General features: G+C 50.9%; 7 protein-coding genes across 7 annotated transcripts; 4 read left to right on the forward strand and 3 right to left on the reverse strand.

Moving 5' to 3' along the window:
* Positions 1-204: 204 nt before the first annotated feature.
* GMORB2_2010 (bud site selection protein 20) lies at positions 205-690 on the forward strand (the record flags this gene model as incomplete). Its single annotated transcript, XM_035463990.1, has 3 exons — positions 205-254; positions 315-494; positions 561-690. The coding sequence occupies 3 exons, from the start codon at positions 205-207 to the stop codon at positions 688-690; spliced, it is 360 nt and encodes a 119-aa protein (XP_035320254.1).
* A 194-nt stretch (positions 691-884) lies between these two features.
* On the reverse strand, positions 885-1,615 carry GMORB2_2011 (DASH complex subunit DAM1; the record flags this gene model as incomplete). The annotated part of the gene is made up of 3 exons (XM_035463991.1): positions 885-983; positions 1,056-1,202; positions 1,280-1,615. The coding sequence occupies 3 exons, from the start codon at positions 1,613-1,615 to the stop codon at positions 885-887; spliced, it is 582 nt and encodes a 193-aa protein (XP_035320255.1).
* A 1,336-nt stretch (positions 1,616-2,951) lies between these two features.
* Positions 2,952-4,487, forward strand: GMORB2_2012 (SEC14; the record flags this gene model as incomplete). Its single annotated transcript, XM_035463992.1, has 3 exons — positions 2,952-3,698; positions 3,755-3,896; positions 3,961-4,487. 3 exons carry the CDS (start codon positions 2,952-2,954, stop codon positions 4,485-4,487), a joined length of 1,416 nt encoding a protein of 471 aa, XP_035320256.1.
* A 213-nt stretch (positions 4,488-4,700) lies between these two features.
* GMORB2_2013 (HIT domain) lies at positions 4,701-5,496 on the reverse strand (the record flags this gene model as incomplete). Its single annotated transcript, XM_035463993.1, has 5 exons — positions 4,701-4,808; positions 4,993-5,085; positions 5,152-5,220; positions 5,281-5,379; positions 5,401-5,496. 5 exons carry the CDS (start codon positions 5,494-5,496, stop codon positions 4,701-4,703), a joined length of 465 nt encoding a protein of 154 aa, XP_035320257.1.
* Positions 5,497-7,073: 1,577 nt separating this feature from the next.
* On the forward strand, positions 7,074-7,830 carry GMORB2_2014 (Ran-interacting Mog1 protein; the record flags this gene model as incomplete). The annotated part of the gene is made up of 3 exons (XM_035463994.1): positions 7,074-7,150; positions 7,220-7,435; positions 7,536-7,830. The coding sequence occupies 3 exons, from the start codon at positions 7,074-7,076 to the stop codon at positions 7,828-7,830; spliced, it is 588 nt and encodes a 195-aa protein (XP_035320258.1).
* Positions 7,831-8,178: 348 nt separating this feature from the next.
* Positions 8,179-10,296, reverse strand: GMORB2_2015 (SprT; the record flags this gene model as incomplete). The annotated part of the gene is made up of 1 exon (XM_035463995.1): positions 8,179-10,296. One exon carries the CDS (start codon positions 10,294-10,296, stop codon positions 8,179-8,181), a length of 2,118 nt encoding a protein of 705 aa, XP_035320259.1.
* A 3,759-nt stretch (positions 10,297-14,055) lies between these two features.
* GMORB2_2016 (1,3-beta-glucan synthase) lies at positions 14,056-20,020 on the forward strand (the record flags this gene model as incomplete). The annotated part of the gene is made up of 3 exons (XM_035463996.1): positions 14,056-14,234; positions 14,297-19,612; positions 19,690-20,020. 3 exons carry the CDS (start codon positions 14,056-14,058, stop codon positions 20,018-20,020), a joined length of 5,826 nt encoding a protein of 1,941 aa, XP_035320260.1.
* Between the last annotated feature and the right edge of the window lie 216 nt (positions 20,021-20,236).

Below are 20,236 nucleotides of genomic sequence, written 5' to 3' on the forward strand. Positions count from 1 at the left end.
CATATTAGCGCCGCTTCTCGGGTTATCATTCATCCGTTCTTATCTTATCGTCCTCGCTGCCCTTTTTTATCATCTCCGAAAAAAAATCGTTCAATATCAGTAATCGACAAAATCATCCTGACCGCAGCACTCGCCATCTTTATCCTGCACGGAACTATTAAACAACAAGAGGTATTGTTCACAGAGAAAAGAACAAACACAAAAATGGGTGTCCCGAATAAGCGAACGATAACCAAGACGAGGCGGAAGACAAGGTAAGGGCGGCAACGAATACCCCACCACAGTCAAGCTATTCTTAACACGACACTCTTCAGAGACCTTGATCAGATAAAAGACGACCTTCTCTCGCCCAGGCATCTTACCCTATTCAAGGAGACAAAATCGATTGAGGATCTCCCCGATCTTGGACGGAACTACTGTGTAGAGTGTGCCAAATGGTTCGACACAGAACAAGCCCTTGTTGCTCACCGTGGGGCAAAACCTCACAAGCGCAGGTATGTGCCACTTTTCACAACACATCGCATGGACACAGGTCAAGTCGCTAATTGTCCTATCTGTAGGCTCAAGCAATTGAAAGAAGGAGCATACACACTCAAGGAGGCGAACGCTGCCGGCGGCCTCTGGTCTGATAACGGGAAAACAACATCTAACGAAGCCGGACCTCAAGTTGATGTCGACATGATGACCTGAACTGAGGTCGCTTGTTACCAGCATGAAATTCACCGCCAACGCACGAAGCCGGGCTTGGTTGAACCACGAGAAACATCACATAGTAACCTACCGCACATAGAAATTTGCTAGGCGGTCCTTGGGGTATCAACTGCGACTGATATTAAAACTATAGCGCGGCTAGTTCACCTGATGCCCTCGGCCACGAGCCCTAGCTAGCCCGCTGGGGCGCCCGCGTGTTTGTGTGCCAGCTCCTCTTCTTGCAGTTCCAGCACCACCTCTGACCGAGGGCAGTCGAGACTGGCGAGGTGCAGCTGTTGTGGATCGTGTCAACGGTTTGGTGGATGTGGGGGGGTTTTCGACGAAGGACATATCAGTCGTCCTACAGTGTTGTTAGTGGAGCGCAGCGGAGTCAATATGGGAGGTAAGGCTTGCATGAACGTAGTTTCGCCATCGTTCTCAGCGCGGGGGGTGCTAGCAGGAGCAGGCTCGACATCTGGGCGGTTATGACGAAAGGATTCGGCGACGGGTGCCTGGTTTCATAGTGTCGGTTAGGTACATGAAGGGCATTTGGCATCAATCAGAACTTCTAGAAATAGACCTCACGTACCTCGGGGAAATCAACACAGAAGGCGTTCATATTTAAACCATACAAGAAACTGGAAAAAGATTCGCTAAACCGGGCCAGGCTTTCGTGCATCAGTTGAAAGTGCATCATGTTTGCTTCGAGGTCGGCCATGGCGTCGGAGAGCTCCCCAAATGCTGGCTCAAACGCGTTGAGAGGGAACGAGTGGCCGTCCCCTCCGGCGCTGCGAGCGGAATCGCGGAATGACGAACGTGACGACGGGCGTAGTGGTGTAGTTGGACGTAGAGGTGTTGTGGGATGCGGTGTTCGCGTGCGAGAGTTGGAGCGCTTGTCACTCGACCTAGGAGTCTCGGCTGCCATGGTGCTAACTTGGACGATGGGCCACAATGTTGATCGTGGTCACGTCGCAGTGTAATCGAGAGGCCAGGGGCCAGTACCAAGCGTGGGATGTTGTATGAAGTGGAGCTTCTCTCGAGGGTGAATAGAAATGATCAATCACACTAATGCCACTCGTTTGTGGTGATTTGGTATATGATCTGAATATGACTTGGTGATGTTGATATGCGAAGGTTGCGTTGGAGTAACAATAATATCTGTAGAGTACGGAATACGAGTAATCTGTACTGTTGGTGGCATCTGATCTGCCCCACTGCCAGTAGCAGGTACAGCAGCAACACTGCCTCATCACCCCGCACTATGCCGCCCTGTGTGGAAAATTACAACCTCCGTACGAGTGCACATATTCATGTCCAGGGCTTTAAGGACTTGGGAGGTGGATAGGCTTTAACATGAAGAACTGCTCCATCGTGGATTTAGGTGAATTCGGGGCTATATAATGCATTATAGCATGCCTATGGTATTAGGAAGAGGACCGCCAGACGAGAGTACTGTATGCGACCCGGGTGACTCAACGTAAACAGCACTCAGCCCAATTGGTACCGGACAACACAGCGGTGATTACGAGTACTCCGAATGCTGCTGCTATTACGCTACTACTCATGTTCTCCCCCTTTTCCCTCCCCGAAGATCTGCCTTCTTGATGACATCTACACCTCGACGCCCCGTGGTGATAATACCTACTCTTCCACGGCCCCGGCGTTGTAGAGCGGCCGCTGCCATTCCCTTACTTGATGACATAGGCCGACACAGCCTCGTCAACGCTGCCACACCCTTTTTTTGCACTCCCTATTGAGCAAGAGCCAAACCCGCATTTGCCCACATAGCTCACCATATATTCATGACGCTCCGGCCTTTCACAAATATCCTCCCTACTGCATTTTGTCGTGGGAAACTCGTTCACATCTCTCAACGACAGCTTCCGACGCATCCGTCTATTGCGGAGCTGTACCCTAGTCGGTCTTCCATTCTCACTAGGCGCTGTGCCCCTAAAGTCCGGCACATCGATATTACCATCAGGAAATTCTCCAGCAATTTAGGACAGAGTAATAGTTCCTGTCTCTATTCCACGCCTCGTCCCATTGCGCAATTCCCTAGATCTGCGCCTTCAAAGGGGAAAGCTAGGCAAATCCCGCATACTGAATCGACTCGTCATATTCTGCTCAAAAGCAGCCTTCATCCATTTCATCTTCTGACTCTCGCCGTTTGTTCACTTGCCGGCGTCTTAGTCTACGCTAAATTCCAAGGTTCGGTTCAGCTCGCGAGCGACAACGCAGAGCTTTCCTCGTCGCCCGACACAATGTCGCTGCCGCAGCTTCCCGAAGGGAGGCCGGGCAACCTCACACCTGAACAAGAGGAGAAGCTTCGCAAGATGTGGGAAGCTATTTTCCAAGTCTGTGGCACCATTGATACCACTGATACGTCTGCTACAGAGGCTTCAGCCTCTCAGGCTGAGACAGAGACGCCCAAGAAAAAGCGCTTCGGAATGTTCCGCAAGAAGGATTCCAAGTCGGGCATTTCCACGCCGCTCAGCCCAGATGCCTCAGGGAACAACGCTGATGAGGACGATAAGTACGGCCAAAATAAACAGTTCCAGGAAGCGCTTTCTCGACAGACCCCAGAGGAGATAAGGGACACTATATGGTCCATGGTTAAGCATGATCATCCCGACGCGCTAGCGCTGCGCTTTCTCCGTGCTCGCAAATGGGATGTGGATAGAGCTCTTGTCATGATGGTGTCTACCATGAACTGGAGACACACCGAAATGCATGTCGATGACGACATTATGTTTGAGGGTGAGGCTGGATCCCTGGCCGACTCCAGAGGAGAAGGGAAGAAGTCGAAGAAGAGCGGCGAGGACTTTATGGAACAGCTCCGTCTGGGAAAGAGCTTTCTTCACAATGTGGACAAGTTTGGTCGTCCCATTTGCACCGTCAGAGTTCGGTTTCACAAGCAAGGCGACCAAAGCGAGGAGAGCTTGGAGCGGTATACGGTGTACATAATCGAGACCGCCCGCATGCTTCTTGAACCTCCGGTGGACACGGCTGTGAGTTCAGTACAATGCCACGCACCGAGGATTCGTACACTAATGATAACTCTCAGACTATCATTTTCGACATGACAGGCTTTTCGATGGCCAACATGGATTACGCCCCTGTCAAGTTCATGATCAAATGTTTTGAGGCCAACTTCCCTGAGTCTCTGGGAACTGTCTTGGTCCACAACTCGCCGTGGCTCTTTCAGGGTTAGTACAATCCAAAAACATAAAGAGCAGCGCTTGATCCTGCAACTGACATATTTTACTTCAGGAATCTGGAAGGTCATTCGCGGATGGCTAGACCCCGTCGTGGCAGGAAAGGTTCACTTTACCAACACTGTGGCAGACCTCAAGGAGTTCATAGACGCCGATAAGATAAGCAAGGAGCTTGGCGGTGATGAGGACTGGGAGTACCAGTACATTGAGCCCAAGGAGGGAGAGAATGATATCATGAAGGATACCGAAACGAGGGACAAGATCAAGGCTGCCAGGGACGAGCTGGTGAAGCAATTCGAGACCGCGACAGTGGATTGGATCAAGACTACGAACCCTGAGGAGGCGCAGGCTCTCAAGGTTAAAAGGCACGATCTGGCCAAGCAGCTGAAGGAGAATTATTGGAAGCTGGACCCGTACGTGCGTGCTCGGTCGTTGTACGACAGAGTGGGCAACATCCGCCCTGGAGGAATAGTCTGCTGGGATAAGACGCCAGCTCCAACGGTCAGCACCACAGCTCCAGCTACGACACCAGCCCCGACCGTAACCCCCGCCCGAGAGACTTCACAAGATGATGTAGATTAAGTGTAAGCCACTGAAACCGAAGGTCGAAAAAGGAACGTGGCGGTTTTTGTCACTTCACTACATAGGGAGAATAAGAGAATAGATGGTAAAGGAGCATATGTGCATTGTCATCCACATTGACTAGACTGCAATTATGTCTGTTATCAGCAGACTGGAGGGGCTTCGCAGCCCATCATGGTAATGATCATCTACGGAGAGACGAGTGGTCGAAGTCTACATCTTCGACTTGATCTCCTCGCTCAGTGCCTTGAGCTTCTCCATGTCGGGAGACTGGCTGGGCCATCCGACGATGAGGCCCTCCGTCTCGTTAGGCTTGGGAATCTGTTGCACGTATAAGGTTAGCTGCCCGATTTGATTTTTTTTTCCGTTTATGGATAATGATATGCGGTGTCTATACCATATGGAAATGAACCTAGAATCAAGCAGAGAAACATTAGTTTGCGGTTTAATCCTACTGGGATGGAGTTTTTTTAACTGCTTCTCTCTCGTCCCCGAGTCAACTCACGTGGGGGACGACTTGATGAGCGATGCTACCGTTATTCTGGAGGATGTTGTAGTCGGTAGCTCCCGAAGCGTTCACAATTCTCTTGAGGACGGGCTGAATCACGGCAATTAGCACAAGGAATACGGCCAATAGGCAGACAGCACATGGAGGGGTACGAACCAGAATCTCAGTAAGGTGGTCATCGGGGATGTCGGCAAGCTTCTCGCCGTGGTGCTTGGGGATGACGAGCTAACCGGATGGCAGTCAGAGAACAGGACCTCATTTGGAATGGAATACGTGTAAGCTCACAGCGTGACCCTTGGACACGGGGCCGATGTCGAGGAAGGCAAAGGTCTTGTCGCTCTCAAAAAGCTTGAAGCTAGGGATCTCGCCTACATCGGCAGTTAGCTACACTGCACGCACTCAAACCTCGCAGAAGGTGTTCCGATAAGGGAGATCCGAGGCTTCGTGTTCCGAGTGGATTGTAGACGCACCCTTGATGATACGGCAAAAGATGCAAGACATGATGACGATTACTTGTTGTCGTGTAAAAAGCAAGTTTGTGGGGTCTATTTGAACGAGGGGTGTAAGGTGTTTACTCTGCCAGCAACTACGCACGATGAAATGAGGCGAAAAGCAGCATGCATACAGTGTGGTGAATACTGATACAGTGTGGGATACTTTCTGGTAAGGAGGGACTCCATATCCCGTAGGCGATGTCGAACCCCGAGCCGACTGCGGATGTTACTCCTCTATCCCGTCTTGGATTAAGTGGCAATTGCCTTTTGAAAATACCACTTTTTCTAATATCATATACATCATATCCAGAATTGTATATTCTTACATACACGGTGCGGTGGTGTACTTTAAATACGGCTGGCTTAGGAAATCACCCTGTAGCCATCCACAATTAGGCTCTTAAAAAATGTCCTTACATACAACAAGATAGGTAAAGAGGATGAACAAATATTGGGAATGAGATAGTCACGAATATCGGAGAAGCTTTTTTCTTTTATAGTAGTTAGAGAGTCTTACGCCATGACGAAGTACAGAATATCTCATATGTTAAGTTAGAACTCTTTCATAATGTCCTTTGGGAGGAAGTGCGTGAATACTATGTGAAATATCGAACTTTACACTGTAGTTTCAATAGAGACTTGTATATTTGAAGAGCAGCATACTTTAGTGGAAAACTACAATTAAGCTTGATTAACATATTGTATGGATGAAGGCAAAGCCAATATCGTAGGCGCGACAAGCGCGATGAAGTGCAGTTGATTGGTGGTGATGGTGGTGGTGAAAGGGCAGGAAGAAGGGTATATAAAGCCAAAAAGTTGTCCTTTCCTCCTGGAGTGGGACCTACCATCGAACTCACCTCTTGCCTTTTACCAGATGTGACCGTGGCATGGCCCAAAAGACTCCACTCCTCCAATCTTTGGAACCTCCTCATCTGGAACTCCCAGATTCGAATCCTCATTTTGTTGATTTTTTTTCCTCCAAAAAACCTTTTTTTTTAATCTTTCCCTTCCTGCTTCACCTGTATCTCCAAAATATGTTACTTTGCTTAATTGTAAAAAATTTTGTCCTGACTTTCTATTGATGCACAGCAATGGATATAAACCGAAACTTCTATATTTATACAAATGTATGAAGTAGAACAATTCCAATCCTCCACAACTAGTGCCGGGTCATTTGTCTGCCTTGTCAAGCGCGGGGTATGAGTACACAACAAGGTGGGCAGATATCGTCACAGCTTTTATGACATACTATCACATGGGCCAATACGCCAATACCCCGCCGCGAACCACATCTCTCGCAGAAGCTCGTACAGATATGGTGGCTTAGCCACTCACTACCTGCTAGGATTGCCTTGCCTTGCAATTCTTCTTTGTTTATTCAGCCTTTTATTCGCCTCACTTTCCCTTTCCTGCATCTTCACTTATCGTTTTATTTCATACAACAAGAAGACTTGTATATATTGCGCGCGAGTCCTCTCCGCTCCCCCTCACCTTGAAAACTGTTACCCTACCCGAACACTACGACGTTGCGCAAAACTTGTTCTGTCGCGGCCCCTCGTAAACAAAACTACGCATCTCGCCACCATGACAGCATACACAGCTACCCCCCTCTACGGTGGCGCAATCGTCTGCGAGCTCCCCAGCAATTTTGACGACGTGAGGTTAGTATTAACCAACAACCGCCCTCCGGCTCGCGTCGAAACCAACTAACCGACTGAGATGTAACATAGCAAGATACGACAAGTCCCTGACAACCAGGAGGTCTGGATCGACCAGGATGGCTTCACCAGTATAATCTTCGACATCACCGAGCGCGTCGGCGAGTCCGGCTCCGGACCGGAGATTGACGGCCGCGCCATAACGCACCACCTCGAGGATCTCGTGGGCGACAATACCGAGGGCCTTAAGATTTGGAACACTGCTGAGACTGAGTTCTCGCGCCTCACGTATGTTTGAATTGAAGCCCGCGGCGAAACCTACGAGGAAAATGAAAATGAAAGAGGAAGTTAATTGTTCTTTTCCCTTTCATCATTACTACTTTTCTAGGTCTGGCACTCCGGCATACACCCTTATTGCGACACAGACTCCCCAATCAAAGGACTCAGCTTCTTCCCCCGACTTTACAGCCCTCATCATGACGCTCCTCCGCCTCGAAAAGCAAAAGACCGACATACTCATCACCGTAAACGTGCCCCATATCAAGGGCCAGTACAACGAGGACGACGTCGACCTCGAGCTCGGCAAGCAGGGTAAACTGATTGGCGACGCCGTCGACTTCTCGGCGCGCATCTGGGAGACGTTCAATATCAAGGACTGGGGACTCTTTGGGGAAGACCACTGAGCGGTCAGTGTGGGGTGTGATGCGGCGTCAAGTTAGGATATAACCCTGCCTGCCAGCTGTGATAGCATGCAGCACTGGGCTTGAGACTGTTTTTTAAACACCTGTTAACTGGCTCTTCCCCTTTCTTCGAATCATGATTGTCACGTGCAACGAAGCAGCTTCTTTTCATATAATAGCGTCTAAAAGGGCTATGCTATAATGTCATTTACGTATCTGAGCGTAAATTTTTGTATATAAGTTGTTTCATTAGAGAAAAAAAAAGAACAAGAACAAGCACACGAAAACACAACCAAAAGAAAACACGAAACGCCCTGTAGATGCGATCCCCTCCCTCTTCGCCGTTATCATCTATGCTGAGTTGTCGAGAGTGAGATCAATCAAACCAGCAGCCAGCTGCTCGTCAACCTGATCCTGAATTGTCGACGGATCCTCAACAGGCTCCGATGTCCTGTTTGCCCACTTTGCTCCAATGATCTTCATGATGTCCTTTTGCGGCCTCCCCGGGTTCTCCTGCTTGACAATCTTCATCTGCTCCTTCACAAAAGTCTGGTACTGACTCGGCTTGCCGCCGCCGCGGGGCACGGGTTTGATCTGCTTGAGCGTACCCTTGCAGGTACCACATCGGTGCTTCTCCGGTTTGATACTCTTCGAGTGGCGCTTGTAAACTGTGCTGCACTCGCCACACTCCCATATATACTTGAAATCAATTTCGTAAGTGTGCTTGGTCGTCACCTTGACGCCCCTGTCGCTAAAGGAGCGCGAGCATTTGGTCGCCCAGACTTTGAACTCTTTGCCGTGAGGGTTTCCAGTAATACCGCTGACCATAAAATTGGCCAGGTGGCAGAACTCGTGGGCAAGCACGTTGAGGAGCCGGTCCTCGTTGTCAATGACCTTTTCAGCTAGCTCGATGGATGCATGATGCTTGTGCTGGACGACGACTTCGGTACCGTCTGGCTTGCTTGTACGAACAGTCTCGCGTCGCCAGTTTGCCCGCCCAGCAGTGGTGTTGAGCGTCTTGGACCAGACTAACGTGACGCCGCCAGTGGACTCAGCAAGTTCTGAAATCTTGCCCTCGGTAACCCGAGAGTCAAGTTCTTGGATGAACTTTGCGGCAACGTCGTGCTTGGTTGAATCAAACGTCTTCCTCGTTACATCCTTCTGAGGGCTCTTGCTGAGGCTCTTAAGCTTGGGAGCAAGGATAGGCTTTCGTGGTGAGTGCTTCTCATTCCACCCGTCAACAACATCCTGGCTCCAGAAGGCGTCTGCGCTAGGCCCATGAGGCGTTTTAGGAATTTGAGCTGCCTTGAGCGGAGAGACTAGCCCCGTTGACTTTGTCGTCTTGGTAGGGGTGCGTGGAGGAGTTGTAGGGGATTCCTTCTTGGCCGGCTCATCTTGACTATCATCGGTTTCCTTGAACTGGAGACGTAGCTTGGAAAGCTGATTTGTCAGCTCTTCAGCAGCAGTAGGCTCAATGAGACCGAAGTTTTCGTTGTACATCCCGGGACTCTCCTCTGGAAGCCTCTCTAATGACGGAGGGATCGAAAGTTTTGGAGGCTGTGCTTGGGTGGTCGAAGCAAGAGTCATGTTGATGGAGCTGGAGTTGCGAGGCTTTAGGATGCTCGCTGATGTAGGCTTTATTTCTCGCTGACCGAAGCTCATCTCCCAAGAGGAGAGGCTCAGGCTTGAGTCATTTCCGGATCGGGAAGACCCAGTGCTGCTGAAGGCGGAGTAGGAACTATCGTTGTAAACCGAATCCTCAGCAGAGCGGTAGTGACTCGATGCGTTTGAGCTGGAACCATTGGAAACGCTGCTCTTGTCTTGGTACTGAGAGTCGTCCGAGGTCGTGGAAAATATGGTAGATTGGTCGGGAACAAAGCTGTTTGCATCGTGGCGAGAATATCTACTACCAGGTCGGCTGCCTGCACGGTTGCGGCGCAGGATAGGGGTCGTTGGTTGTAGGCGTAACGGAGGCAGCTTGTCCTTGCCCACCTGGCGGCTATGTCGAGACCTAGGACGAAGCGGCTCATCGTCCTCGTCGTCCTCAAAAATGGTGGTGGTTGTCTTGACACGCCTTGCGCGACCGGTGCGAACCGTCTGAGGAGGCGAGTCATCAAAGATAGACTCATTAGAAAAGACGGAGTCTGGGTGCTTGGGCTCTCTTGCCCTCATTGGCGTCTTACGTGGGGAACCCTGGAAGATGCTGTTGTCTCCCCTATTAATCTCTCGGGCGTCCTCCGGGTCGCACCTCTGGAAGAGAAGATTTCCGGTAATGTTGCTGTTGGTTTCGAGACGGCGAACTCTGCGGCTCACCGACTTGGATGCTGATTTGGGCACAAGCATTTCCTTCTTGGGAGAGACCAGGTTGAGTGTGGCCTTTGTGCTCTTGTCGCCGGGTTTGCGTAGAATCGTGCTGATTTCCGGGAGCTCATCATCGCTGCCCGGGCAGAAGTCGACCACTCTGGCCATGGTGAAAGGATGGGAATAAGATGCGAACTGGGTATGGAGGAATAGTGTATAGGTAGATGGATGGTTGAATATGAAGCCGGTAGATGAACGATGGGAAGTATGGTGTTCAGAGGGTATATTGCCTGCGTCGTATTCCACCGTCCTGTTAGAGGAAGATAGAGGGTTGCTGGAGCTGCGCAGTATAGGACAAGCGGTGGGAAGGGGTACAACGGTTGGGTTGAAGACAATAATAGCCCTTCGTTTAGTGGTTGGCAGGGTAACGGGAGCATATAATGATATTATCACTGTATAGAAATAAATGCTGGCTGTCCGTCATCGCTAGTAATGGTTTGGTGCATTTTGTATTATATAATCCAATCGCTATATTCATATCCTACAAACCCTTGCAGTAAGGACACTGTTCCGCAAGTAAACATCGCGACTGGTATTCGGCTCAATTAATAGGTTGCAGCAGATACTCCGTAATGGTCGCACATGTGACCATTTGTAGCAGTAGTGAAAACACGACTACTCGTAGACCCGTACTGCTTGACGAGGATGAATTATTTGACGAGATGTGGTGCAAACTGTTGTTGGAATGCTAACACCATGTAGGTACGAGTAGATACAGAGGATGGATTGGCAGTTGGGTTAGCGAACGAAGTGTGCGAGCCTGCCGCAGCCCAATGGATGATGATGGGATTTGCCACCCTGTTCCCACTGATTACGTGATATAGTTTGTACGTGGGGCGTATTCTATCGACGGTTTGATGACCTACGGCAAACTAATGTTGGAAGGCTCCTCCCCCTTGCACTGGCTTGCACAGACCTGCATTGATGTGACGGCACCGCCCGTCTCAAGTATGAAATAATGAAAGAGTAGGGGTCATCAGGGGGGCAGCCTTTCGATCACAAGAGTGTGGCAACTGCTCTGTTAGCGTTGCAATTGCTTATGGGGCTTAGGGGCATTATGTATCTCTACCATTTCTCATACCGGTCCTCTGTATCTTCCCCTTCTAGAGAGTCCTGGAATGTTTAATTGGGCTAGTGGATTGAATATGTTCGTCGTTTGGCAGACGACGTTGCTGTGCTAGGCCAGACTATGGGGGGGGGGGAGGAAAAGATGGGAAAAAGGGAGGAATAAGCTGATAAGAAAAAGAAAGAAAGAAAGAAAGAAAAGAGGGATAATAATAAGTTACGCACCATGTTCGCGTCCATAAGAGATGGTGGGCGAGCGACGCCAGGAGAGTGGGAGGCGAATTAACCACGGTCCATCAGGGATCGCGAAGTGGGACACGAAGGACTACGCCAAACTGGTCACTACAAGTACAGGTACGAGTAACTTACTCCGTACATCATGGCACTATTCCCTTTGTAAAACTGGGGTCAACTCCGATCGAAGCAGGGCCGGCTGCGCCGGGTCAATGCTGGTACAAAATATGGTTTGAGGCTTAAGTATCTGTATTGTATTACAGAATATTTGTTGTAGGGAGCCGCCAGTCAAAATCCTTTCATGGGCGCCATGCATTGCTGGACCCAAAAGCAGAAAGCCAGACACATGAGGCCCCCCTCAGGGATTCTCTTCTCTCTCCCCCTCTACTCGTCTCCGGCCCTATACATAGAGCTCAGCATATGTGTATGTTTGTTTGGGGAAAGGAATCGACAGCCACTTCTGTTGAGAGAGCGCTAAAGGACTTCTAAGCTTCTTCCTATGAGTCCGCTGCGAATGCAGGGTTGGCGACGTCAGCAGCAGCGGTGGCGTAGTGCACTCTATCGAATGCGATCTGTTACTGCGTACGTATCAATAGTACGACGGTTGATATGGCTTGGTGCTCGTATGCCCGAGCATACATACGTCGTACTCATACCAGGAGTTAATGGTGGTAGTAGTAGTGATTGTTTGTCACTGTACTACTTGCCCTTGGATACGGATTATAGAACCGATGGTGGTGGTATCGCCATGCCGACAGTGGGCAAATACCAACGCGGTCGTATTAATAGCAGCAATGACGAGTACAGCTACAGCCTACCTATAACTCTTGTACAGTAGCGTGTCGTACATTGTACATACGTTAAACCGCAGGATTTCCCCGTTGCTCCGTTCGTATCGTTGTACTTGTTGGGCACAGCCCCACGCACCAAGATGACACTGAACCAATAATGCCGACCGCATCCAGTACGAATCCGACTAGTGAGGCTGCTGTGTTGCCGCGATTTGCCATCAACTTTTCGAATACGGAGATTATTGATACAGAGTGACTGACAATGTGTACATGGGTATACATACCTCCAGATTATTTGTCTTGCTGTTACCAGTCCTGCTTGAGAGCAGGACGTGCGTTACAGTGCTTCCCAACACCCCGGTATACAGTACTCCACGGTACCCCCTTGCCTTCTGGAAAGATGCCCCCTAACTGGTGCAGAGGCCTTGCCCTCCCGCGCTCTCGCCCCCTCCTCTCCCCACCCCTGATCTTGCAGGACAGAGCAGCAACGCGTCCTCGGACTAGTCCTGATAAAAAAGGCTTGTCCTGACTGTGCGTTAGAAGGGTACTTGCCATGTACTCGTGTGTGTGGCGTGGCGAGGCCTCCTCTTCCATATGCTCCGACTGTTGACATGCCTCGAGCACATGTTCGCTCCCAGCCCCCCGCATCGAAAAGTAAACAATAGGCGCTTCCTAGTTGTTATGGTGTGTTGTCAAACGGAAACAACGTGACTATATGGGTGATGATGATATCAGGTAGCAGCAGTAATAGCTTGTGTGCGCAGGTTTTGCATGGACGCCGACGGAGCTGGGAGTATTAACAAGCAAGTATGAGTACTCGTACGAGTACATGGGAAGAAGGAAGAAAGAGAAGTGAGTGGGGACTCGTTCCAGGTCCGGTTCCACTCACGCATTACCATTTCGCTTCTTGCCTTGAGAAGGTAAGGAGTAAGAAGGAAGCAAAAGGTCAAGAATAGAGGCAGCCAGATGTCAGCTCGCCCTCGATAGAGCGCTACGTACCACATTTTCATACTACCACGACCCAAAGTACCCACAACGCGGTCTTGATGCTCAGGGGCATTACTCGCAGCCACCTCCTGGAACTGCGTTGCGCTGTAATACTTGTGCTATGCTGCACTTCCCTGTTCCACCACCCACCACCCAACCAACCCCCTTCGGCCACTGCTGCTGCTCCTCCCCTCTCAGACTTCTTTTCTCTCTCCTTCTCTCCCTTCCTCTCCTTGAAATCGTATTCCTCTCTTGTTTTATCTCGCCAAGGGGGGAGCCTAATTGCTGTGCATCACGTCCTTGCTTGACTTTTTACTTTTTTCCACTCGCTGTCACTGTTTTCTTTCTTCATTACTCCTGTTCACTCGACCATCTTTTCTTTTTTTCCCACGTCCGGCTGGCTACGGGAGAGCCTTAGTCTTTCCAGGACCCTTCCCTCCCCCCCACGTCAACCTTTTACAGCATTCTTTCCAACTGAGGCATAGGCCATCGAGAAATCCAGACCACAGTGTTGACACGACTCTCACTCACCTTCGTTCCAAACCATTCTGAACGGATTTCTTGCATCCAACAACAGTTGGAGTTTCCTCCATTCTTTGAATTTGCCATCGGTTTACGCTCCACGGTCAACATTGGTTCCATGAAACCTGTCGTGTACGTTTAGGCCCATTTATCCGTGGCTTTTTTTGCTCAAACCTTGTTGCTTAGACGTTTGGGAATCGACGGTTTTCCGTTGGGGCATTTCAACTAACGGTCGAAAATTTACAGGTAAACAACATCAACTTCAACCATGTCGGGATACCCAGGCGGTGGCGCCGGGCATTACGAAGATGGCTACGGCCATCAGGATGCCCAAGGCCATCCTGATGCCCACGGCGATGGCTACTACCAGGACGACCAGCAGTACCAAGACTATGGACACCAGCAAGATGGTGCTGCCCGTGGCCACGATGGCTACTACGACGAATCGTAGGTGTACTCCTTCACGACCCATTGCCATGGCTTTGGTATTCATGCTAACTGATTTACAGTGGCTACTACAACGCCGACCCCAACAACCCTTACCACCAGGACGGTGGCTACTACGACGGCCACGACCAGTACCGCGACGACTACTACGATGGACAGCAAGGTGGCGCTCCTGGTGGTGGCTACTACGACGAGTACAACCAGCAAGGCCAGCGCGGTCGCCATGGATCTGAGGAGGACTCTGAGACCTTCAGCGATTTCACTATGAGGTCTGACATGGCCCGAGCTGCTGAGATGGACTACTACGGTCGTGGTGACGAACAGTACGCCTATGGAGATGGCCAAGGCGATGGTCAAGGCGGTGGCCGTGGCTACCGTCCTCCCTCCTCCCAGTTCTCATATGGTGGCAATCGTTCTTCAGGTGCCTCCACCCCCAACTATGGCATGGACTACGGAAATGTCCTGCCCGCCGGTCAGCGGTCTCGTGAACCCTACCCGGCCTGGACTGCGGATGCTCAGATCCCCATGTCGAAGGAGGAGATTGAGGATATCTTCATGGACCTCACCGCCAAGCTCGGCTTCCAGCGCGACAGCATGCGCAATATGTACGACCATTTGATGACTCTTCTTGACTCCAGGTCGTCACGAATGACCCCTAACCAGGCTCTGCTGTCCCTCCATGCCGACTACATTGGTGGCGAGAATGCAAACTACCGCAAGTGGTACTTCGCCGCTCACCTGGATTTGGATGATTCTGTTGGCTTCGCCAACAAGTCAGGCGCATTCTCCAAGCGCAAGAAGAAGAGTAAGAAGAAGAAGGGAGCAAACCAAGAGGGCAGTAACGAAGAGGAGACTCTGCAGGACCTTGAGGGTGACGAGAGTCTCGAGGCTGCCGAGTACCGATGGAAAACCCGCATGAACAAGATGACCCAGCATGAGCGTGTACGTCAGATCGCTCTATATCTTCTGTGCTGGGGTGAGGCCAACCAGGTCCGATTCATGCCCGAGCTCCTGTGCTTCATCTTCAAGTGCGCCCATGACTACCTCGTTTCACCTGCCTGCCAGGCCCTCACGGAACCTGTCGACGAATTCACATTCCTCAACAATGTCATCACTCCTCTCTACCAGTTCGTTCGTGACGAGTGTTATGAGATCCTTGATGGACACTACGTTCGTCGCGAGCGTGACCACAAGGACATTATTGGCTACGACGACTGCAATCAACTTTTCTGGTACCCGGAGGGTATTGAGCGCATCGTCCTCAATGACAAAACCAAGCTCATTGACTTCCCACCCGCTGAGCGTTACCTAAAGCTGAACGAAGTCAACTGGAAGAAGTGTTTCTTCAAGACATACAAAGAGTCTCGTTCTTGGTTCCACCTTCTTGTCAACTTCAACCGTATCTGGGTCATCCATCTGACAATGTTCTGGTTCTACACGGCCTACAACGCTCCGACCCTGCTCCTCTGGGGCAAGTACGAGCAGCAAGTCAACAATCAGCCCCCATCTTACCAGATGTTCTCCATTGTCGCCTTTGGTGGTGCATTCGCCTCTTTCATCCAAATTACAGCCACACTCGCGGAGTGGGCGTACGTCCCCCGTCGCTGGGCCGGTGCCCAGCATCTGACTAAGCGACTGCTCTTCCTGCTTTTCGTCTTCGTCCTCAACTTTGCCCCCGGCATTAAGGTGTTCGCTGCGCCGACGAAGATCAAGGATGGACCTAACATTGACTTGATCATCTCCATTATCCACTTCGTCATTGCTCTCATAACATTTGCCTTCTTCTCCGTCATGCCTCTTGGTGGTCTCTTTGGTAGCTACCTGACCAAGAACTCCAGGCAGTACGTGGCTAGCCAGACTTTCACTGCTAGCTGGCCTAAGCTTCGCGGAAGCGACATCGCTATGTCTTATGGTCTCTGGGTCGTGGTTTTTGGTCTGAAGTTTGGCGAGTCATACGTCTATTTGACGTTGTCCTTCCGTGACTCCATGCGATACCTCCAGATAGCCAATGTCGACAGCTGCCAGGGCGATGAGACGCTAATGGGCAACTCCCTCTGCAAATGGCAGCCCGCTATCCTGCTCGTCTTCATGGGTATCACCGATGTCATCTTTTTCTTCCTGGACACCTACCTCTTCTACGTCCTGCTCAACACTGCCTTCTCTCTGGCTCGCTCGTTCTATCTGGGTTCGTCGATTCTTACGCCCTGGCGTAACGTCTTCTCGCGTCTCCCTAAGCGAATTTACTCCAAGATCCTTGCGACTACGGACATGGAGATCAAGTACAAGCCCAAGGTCCTCATCTCTCAGATTTGGAACGCTATCGTCATCTCCATGTACCGCGAGCATCTCCTGGCCATTGACCACGTCCAGAAGCTTCTCTACCACCAGGTTCCTTCTGAGCAGGAGGGCAAGCGAACGCTCCGTGCTCCCACTTTCTTCGTCTCGCAGGAAGACCACTCATTCAAGACTGAGTTCTTTCCCAGCCACAGCGAGGCTGAGCGCCGTCTCTCCTTCTTCGCCCAGTCGCTGTCGACACCCATTCCTGAGCCTCTGCCCGTCGACAACATGCCGACATTCACTGTCATGATCCCTCACTACAGTGAGAAGATTCTCCTCTCTCTGCGTGAGATCATTCGCGAGGACGAGCCCTATTCTCGTGTTACCCTCTTGGAATACCTGAAGCAGCTCCACCCCCATGAGTGGGACTGCTTTGTCAAAGACACGAAGATTCTCGCTGATGAGACGTCTCAGATGAATGGCGAACCTGATGCCAATGAGAAGGGTACTGCCAAGAGCAAGATTGACGACCTCCCATTTTACTGCATCGGTTTCAAGTCTTCTGCTCCGGAGTACACCCTCAGGACGCGTATCTGGGCTTCTCTCCGCTCTCAGACCCTGTACCGTACCATTTCTGGTTTTATGAACTACAGCCGTGCCATCAAGCTCCTCTACCGTGTCGAGAACCCCGAAGTCGTCCAGATGTTTGGTGGTAACTCTGACAAACTCGAGCGCGAGCTCGAACGTATGGCCCGTCGCAAGTTTAAGCTTGTTGTCTCCATGCAGCGATACTCCAAGTTCAAGAAGGAGGAGATGGAGAATGCCGAGTTCCTCCTCCGTGCCTACCCTGACTTGCAAATTGCCTACCTCGACGAGGAGCCTCCTGTCGCCGAGGGTGAAGAACCTCGTCTGTATTCTGCCATTATCGACGGCCACTCTGAACTCATGGAGAACGGCATGCGTCGCCCCAAGTTCCGGATCCAGCTCTCTGGAAACCCTGTCCTTGGTGACGGCAAATCGGATAACCAGAACCACTCCATCATCTTCTATCGTGGAGAGTACATCCAGCTCATCGATGCCAACCAGGACAATTACCTCGAGGAGTGCTTGAAAATTCGCAGTGTTCTCGCTGAGTTCGAGGAGATGAAGAACGACAATCTCAACCCCTATACGCCTGGTGTCAAGTACGAGGGTGATGCCCCCGTCGCTATCCTCGGTGCTCGCGAGTACATTTTCTCGGAGAACATCGGTATCCTTGGTGACGTTGCTGCAGGAAAGGAACAGACATTCGGTACTCTATTCGCCCGTACCATGGCTCAAATTGGTGGCAAGCTCCATTACGGTCATCCTGATTTCCTCAACGGTATCTTCATGACTACTCGTGGTGGCGTATCCAAGGCTCAGAAGGGTCTGCACCTGAATGAGGATATTTTCGCTGGTATGACTGCTCTTCTCCGTGGTGGTCGCATCAAGCATTGCGAGTACTACCAGTGCGGTAAGGGTCGTGATCTTGGTTTCGGTTCCATCCTCAACTTCACCACCAAGATTGGTACGGGTATGGGTGAGCAGATGCTCTCTCGTGAGTACTACTACCTCGGTACCCAGCTCCCTCTCGACCGTTTCCTTTCTTTTTACTATGCACACGCCGGCTTCCACATCAACAACATGTTCATTATCCTGTCTGTCCAAATGTTCATGATTGTCTTGATCAACCTTGGTGCGCTTCGTCACGAGACGGTCAAGTGCGACTACGACCGAAAGGTACCTATCACTGATCCCATCTTCCCCACTGGCTGCGTCAATACCCCGGCTCTCATGGATTGGGTCTATCGCTCTATCATGTCCATTTTCTTCGTCTTCTTCCTGTCTTTCGTGCCCTTGATTGTCCAGGAGCTCATGGAGCGTGGAGTCATGCGTGCGGCCACTCGGTTTGCAAAGCAGCTTTGCTCTATGTCACCTTTCTTCGAGGTGTTCGTCTGTCAGATCTACGCGAACTCTGTCCAGCAGGATCTGTCTTTTGGTGGTGCCCGCTACATTGGTACCGGTCGTGGCTTCGCCACAGCCCGCATCCCCTTCGGTGTCCTGTACTCGCGCTTTGCTGGTCCGTCGATCTACTTTGGCGCTCGTCTTCTGATGATGCTCCTTTTTGCCACCGTCACAATCTGGCAGGCTGCGCTGACTTATTTCTGGATTACTCTGCTTGGTCTTACAATCTCGCCCTTCTTGTACAACCCTCATCAGTTTGCCTGGAGTGACTTCTTCATCGACTACCGCGACTTCCTTCGTTGGCTGTCTCGTGGTAATTCGAGGTCGCACAGCTCCTCGTGGATCGGGTTCTGCCGCCTATCGCGTACCCGCATCACTGGATACAAACGCAAGGCCCTCGGTGACCCCTCGGCCAAGATGGGTGCTGATGTGCCCCGCGCTGCCATCACCAACCTTTTCTTCAGCGAGATCTTTGCCCCTCTCTTCATGGTTGTTGCCACTGGTCTCCCTTATCTCTTCATCAACGCCCAAACTGGCGTGCTTCCGGAGAACAACGACGATGAAGAGATTTCTCCAACGGCCAGCCTGGTCCGTCTTCTCGTTGTTGCCTGTGCTCCTATCGCCATCAACGCTGGCTGCCTCGGCATGATGTTCTTCATGGCTTGCTTTATGGGCCCTCTCCTGTCGATGTGCTGCAAGAAGTTTGGTAGCGTTCTCGCCGGTATTGCTCACGGTGTTGCTGTCGTCTGCATGCTCATCTTCTTTGAGGTTATGTTTGTCCTGGAAAGCTTCAGCTTCGCTAGAACACTGTCCGGCATGATTGCTGTCGTCGCTATCCAGAGATTTATCTTCAAGCTCATCGTGTCGCTCACACTCACGCGTGAGATGAAGACGGATCAGTCCAACATTGCCTTCTGGACCGGTAAATGGTACTCGATGGGTTGGCATTCGGTCTCGCAGCCCGCTCGTGAATTCCTCTGCAAGATTTCGGAGCTTAGCATGTTTGCTGGCGACTTCATCCTTGGCCACTGGCTGCTGTTTATGATGATGCCGTTTGTCTCTTTCCCAAAGATGGACATGCTGCACTCTATTATGCTCTTTTGGCTTCGCCCCAGGTACGCTTAACCATCCTCCCTTCCTGTTGAGACTTAATGAAAAAAAGAGTCTTTAACTAACACCGCATTCTTTGCAGCCGTCAAATCCGACCTCCTATTTACACAATGAAGCAGTCGAAGCTGAGGCGTCGTCGTGTCATCCGTTTCGCCATACTCTACTATGTCATGCTTGTTGTCTTCCTCGCGCTTGTAGTCGGGCCCTCTGTTGCCGGCAAAAAGCTTGACATGACCTCGCTCTCGGACACAATTGACGGCTTCGGCTTCCGTCTTGTCCAGCCCAACGGCCAGGACCATGACAACACCAACGGAACGTCACAGACGGGTACTGGCAACCCTGACTACACAGGCATATACCAGGCCTCCACCTCTGGCGGCTCTGGATCCACAGGCAAGGTCAGGCTCTTCTAAGTTGGGATTGTTGTTGTACAAGTAGTACGGAGGTTGTGGAATCTCGTTGAATGTTATTCTTGCCGACGAGGAGGATAGCAGCGATACATGTATTAATTTGTTGGTGCTTTTGCCACCAAACTTGTGTGTCTGATTCAAACGAACGCATAGTTAGTCAATTATTTATTTTTTTATTAGTTGGAGGTGCACAGACGGAAATAAATAGAATGCTCTTTT

The sequence above is a fragment of the Geosmithia morbida genome, assembly GCF_012550715.1.
Source record: "Geosmithia morbida isolate 1262 chromosome Unknown scaffold_11, whole genome shotgun sequence".
Lineage (NCBI taxonomy): Eukaryota > Fungi > Ascomycota > Sordariomycetes > Hypocreales > Bionectriaceae > Geosmithia > Geosmithia morbida.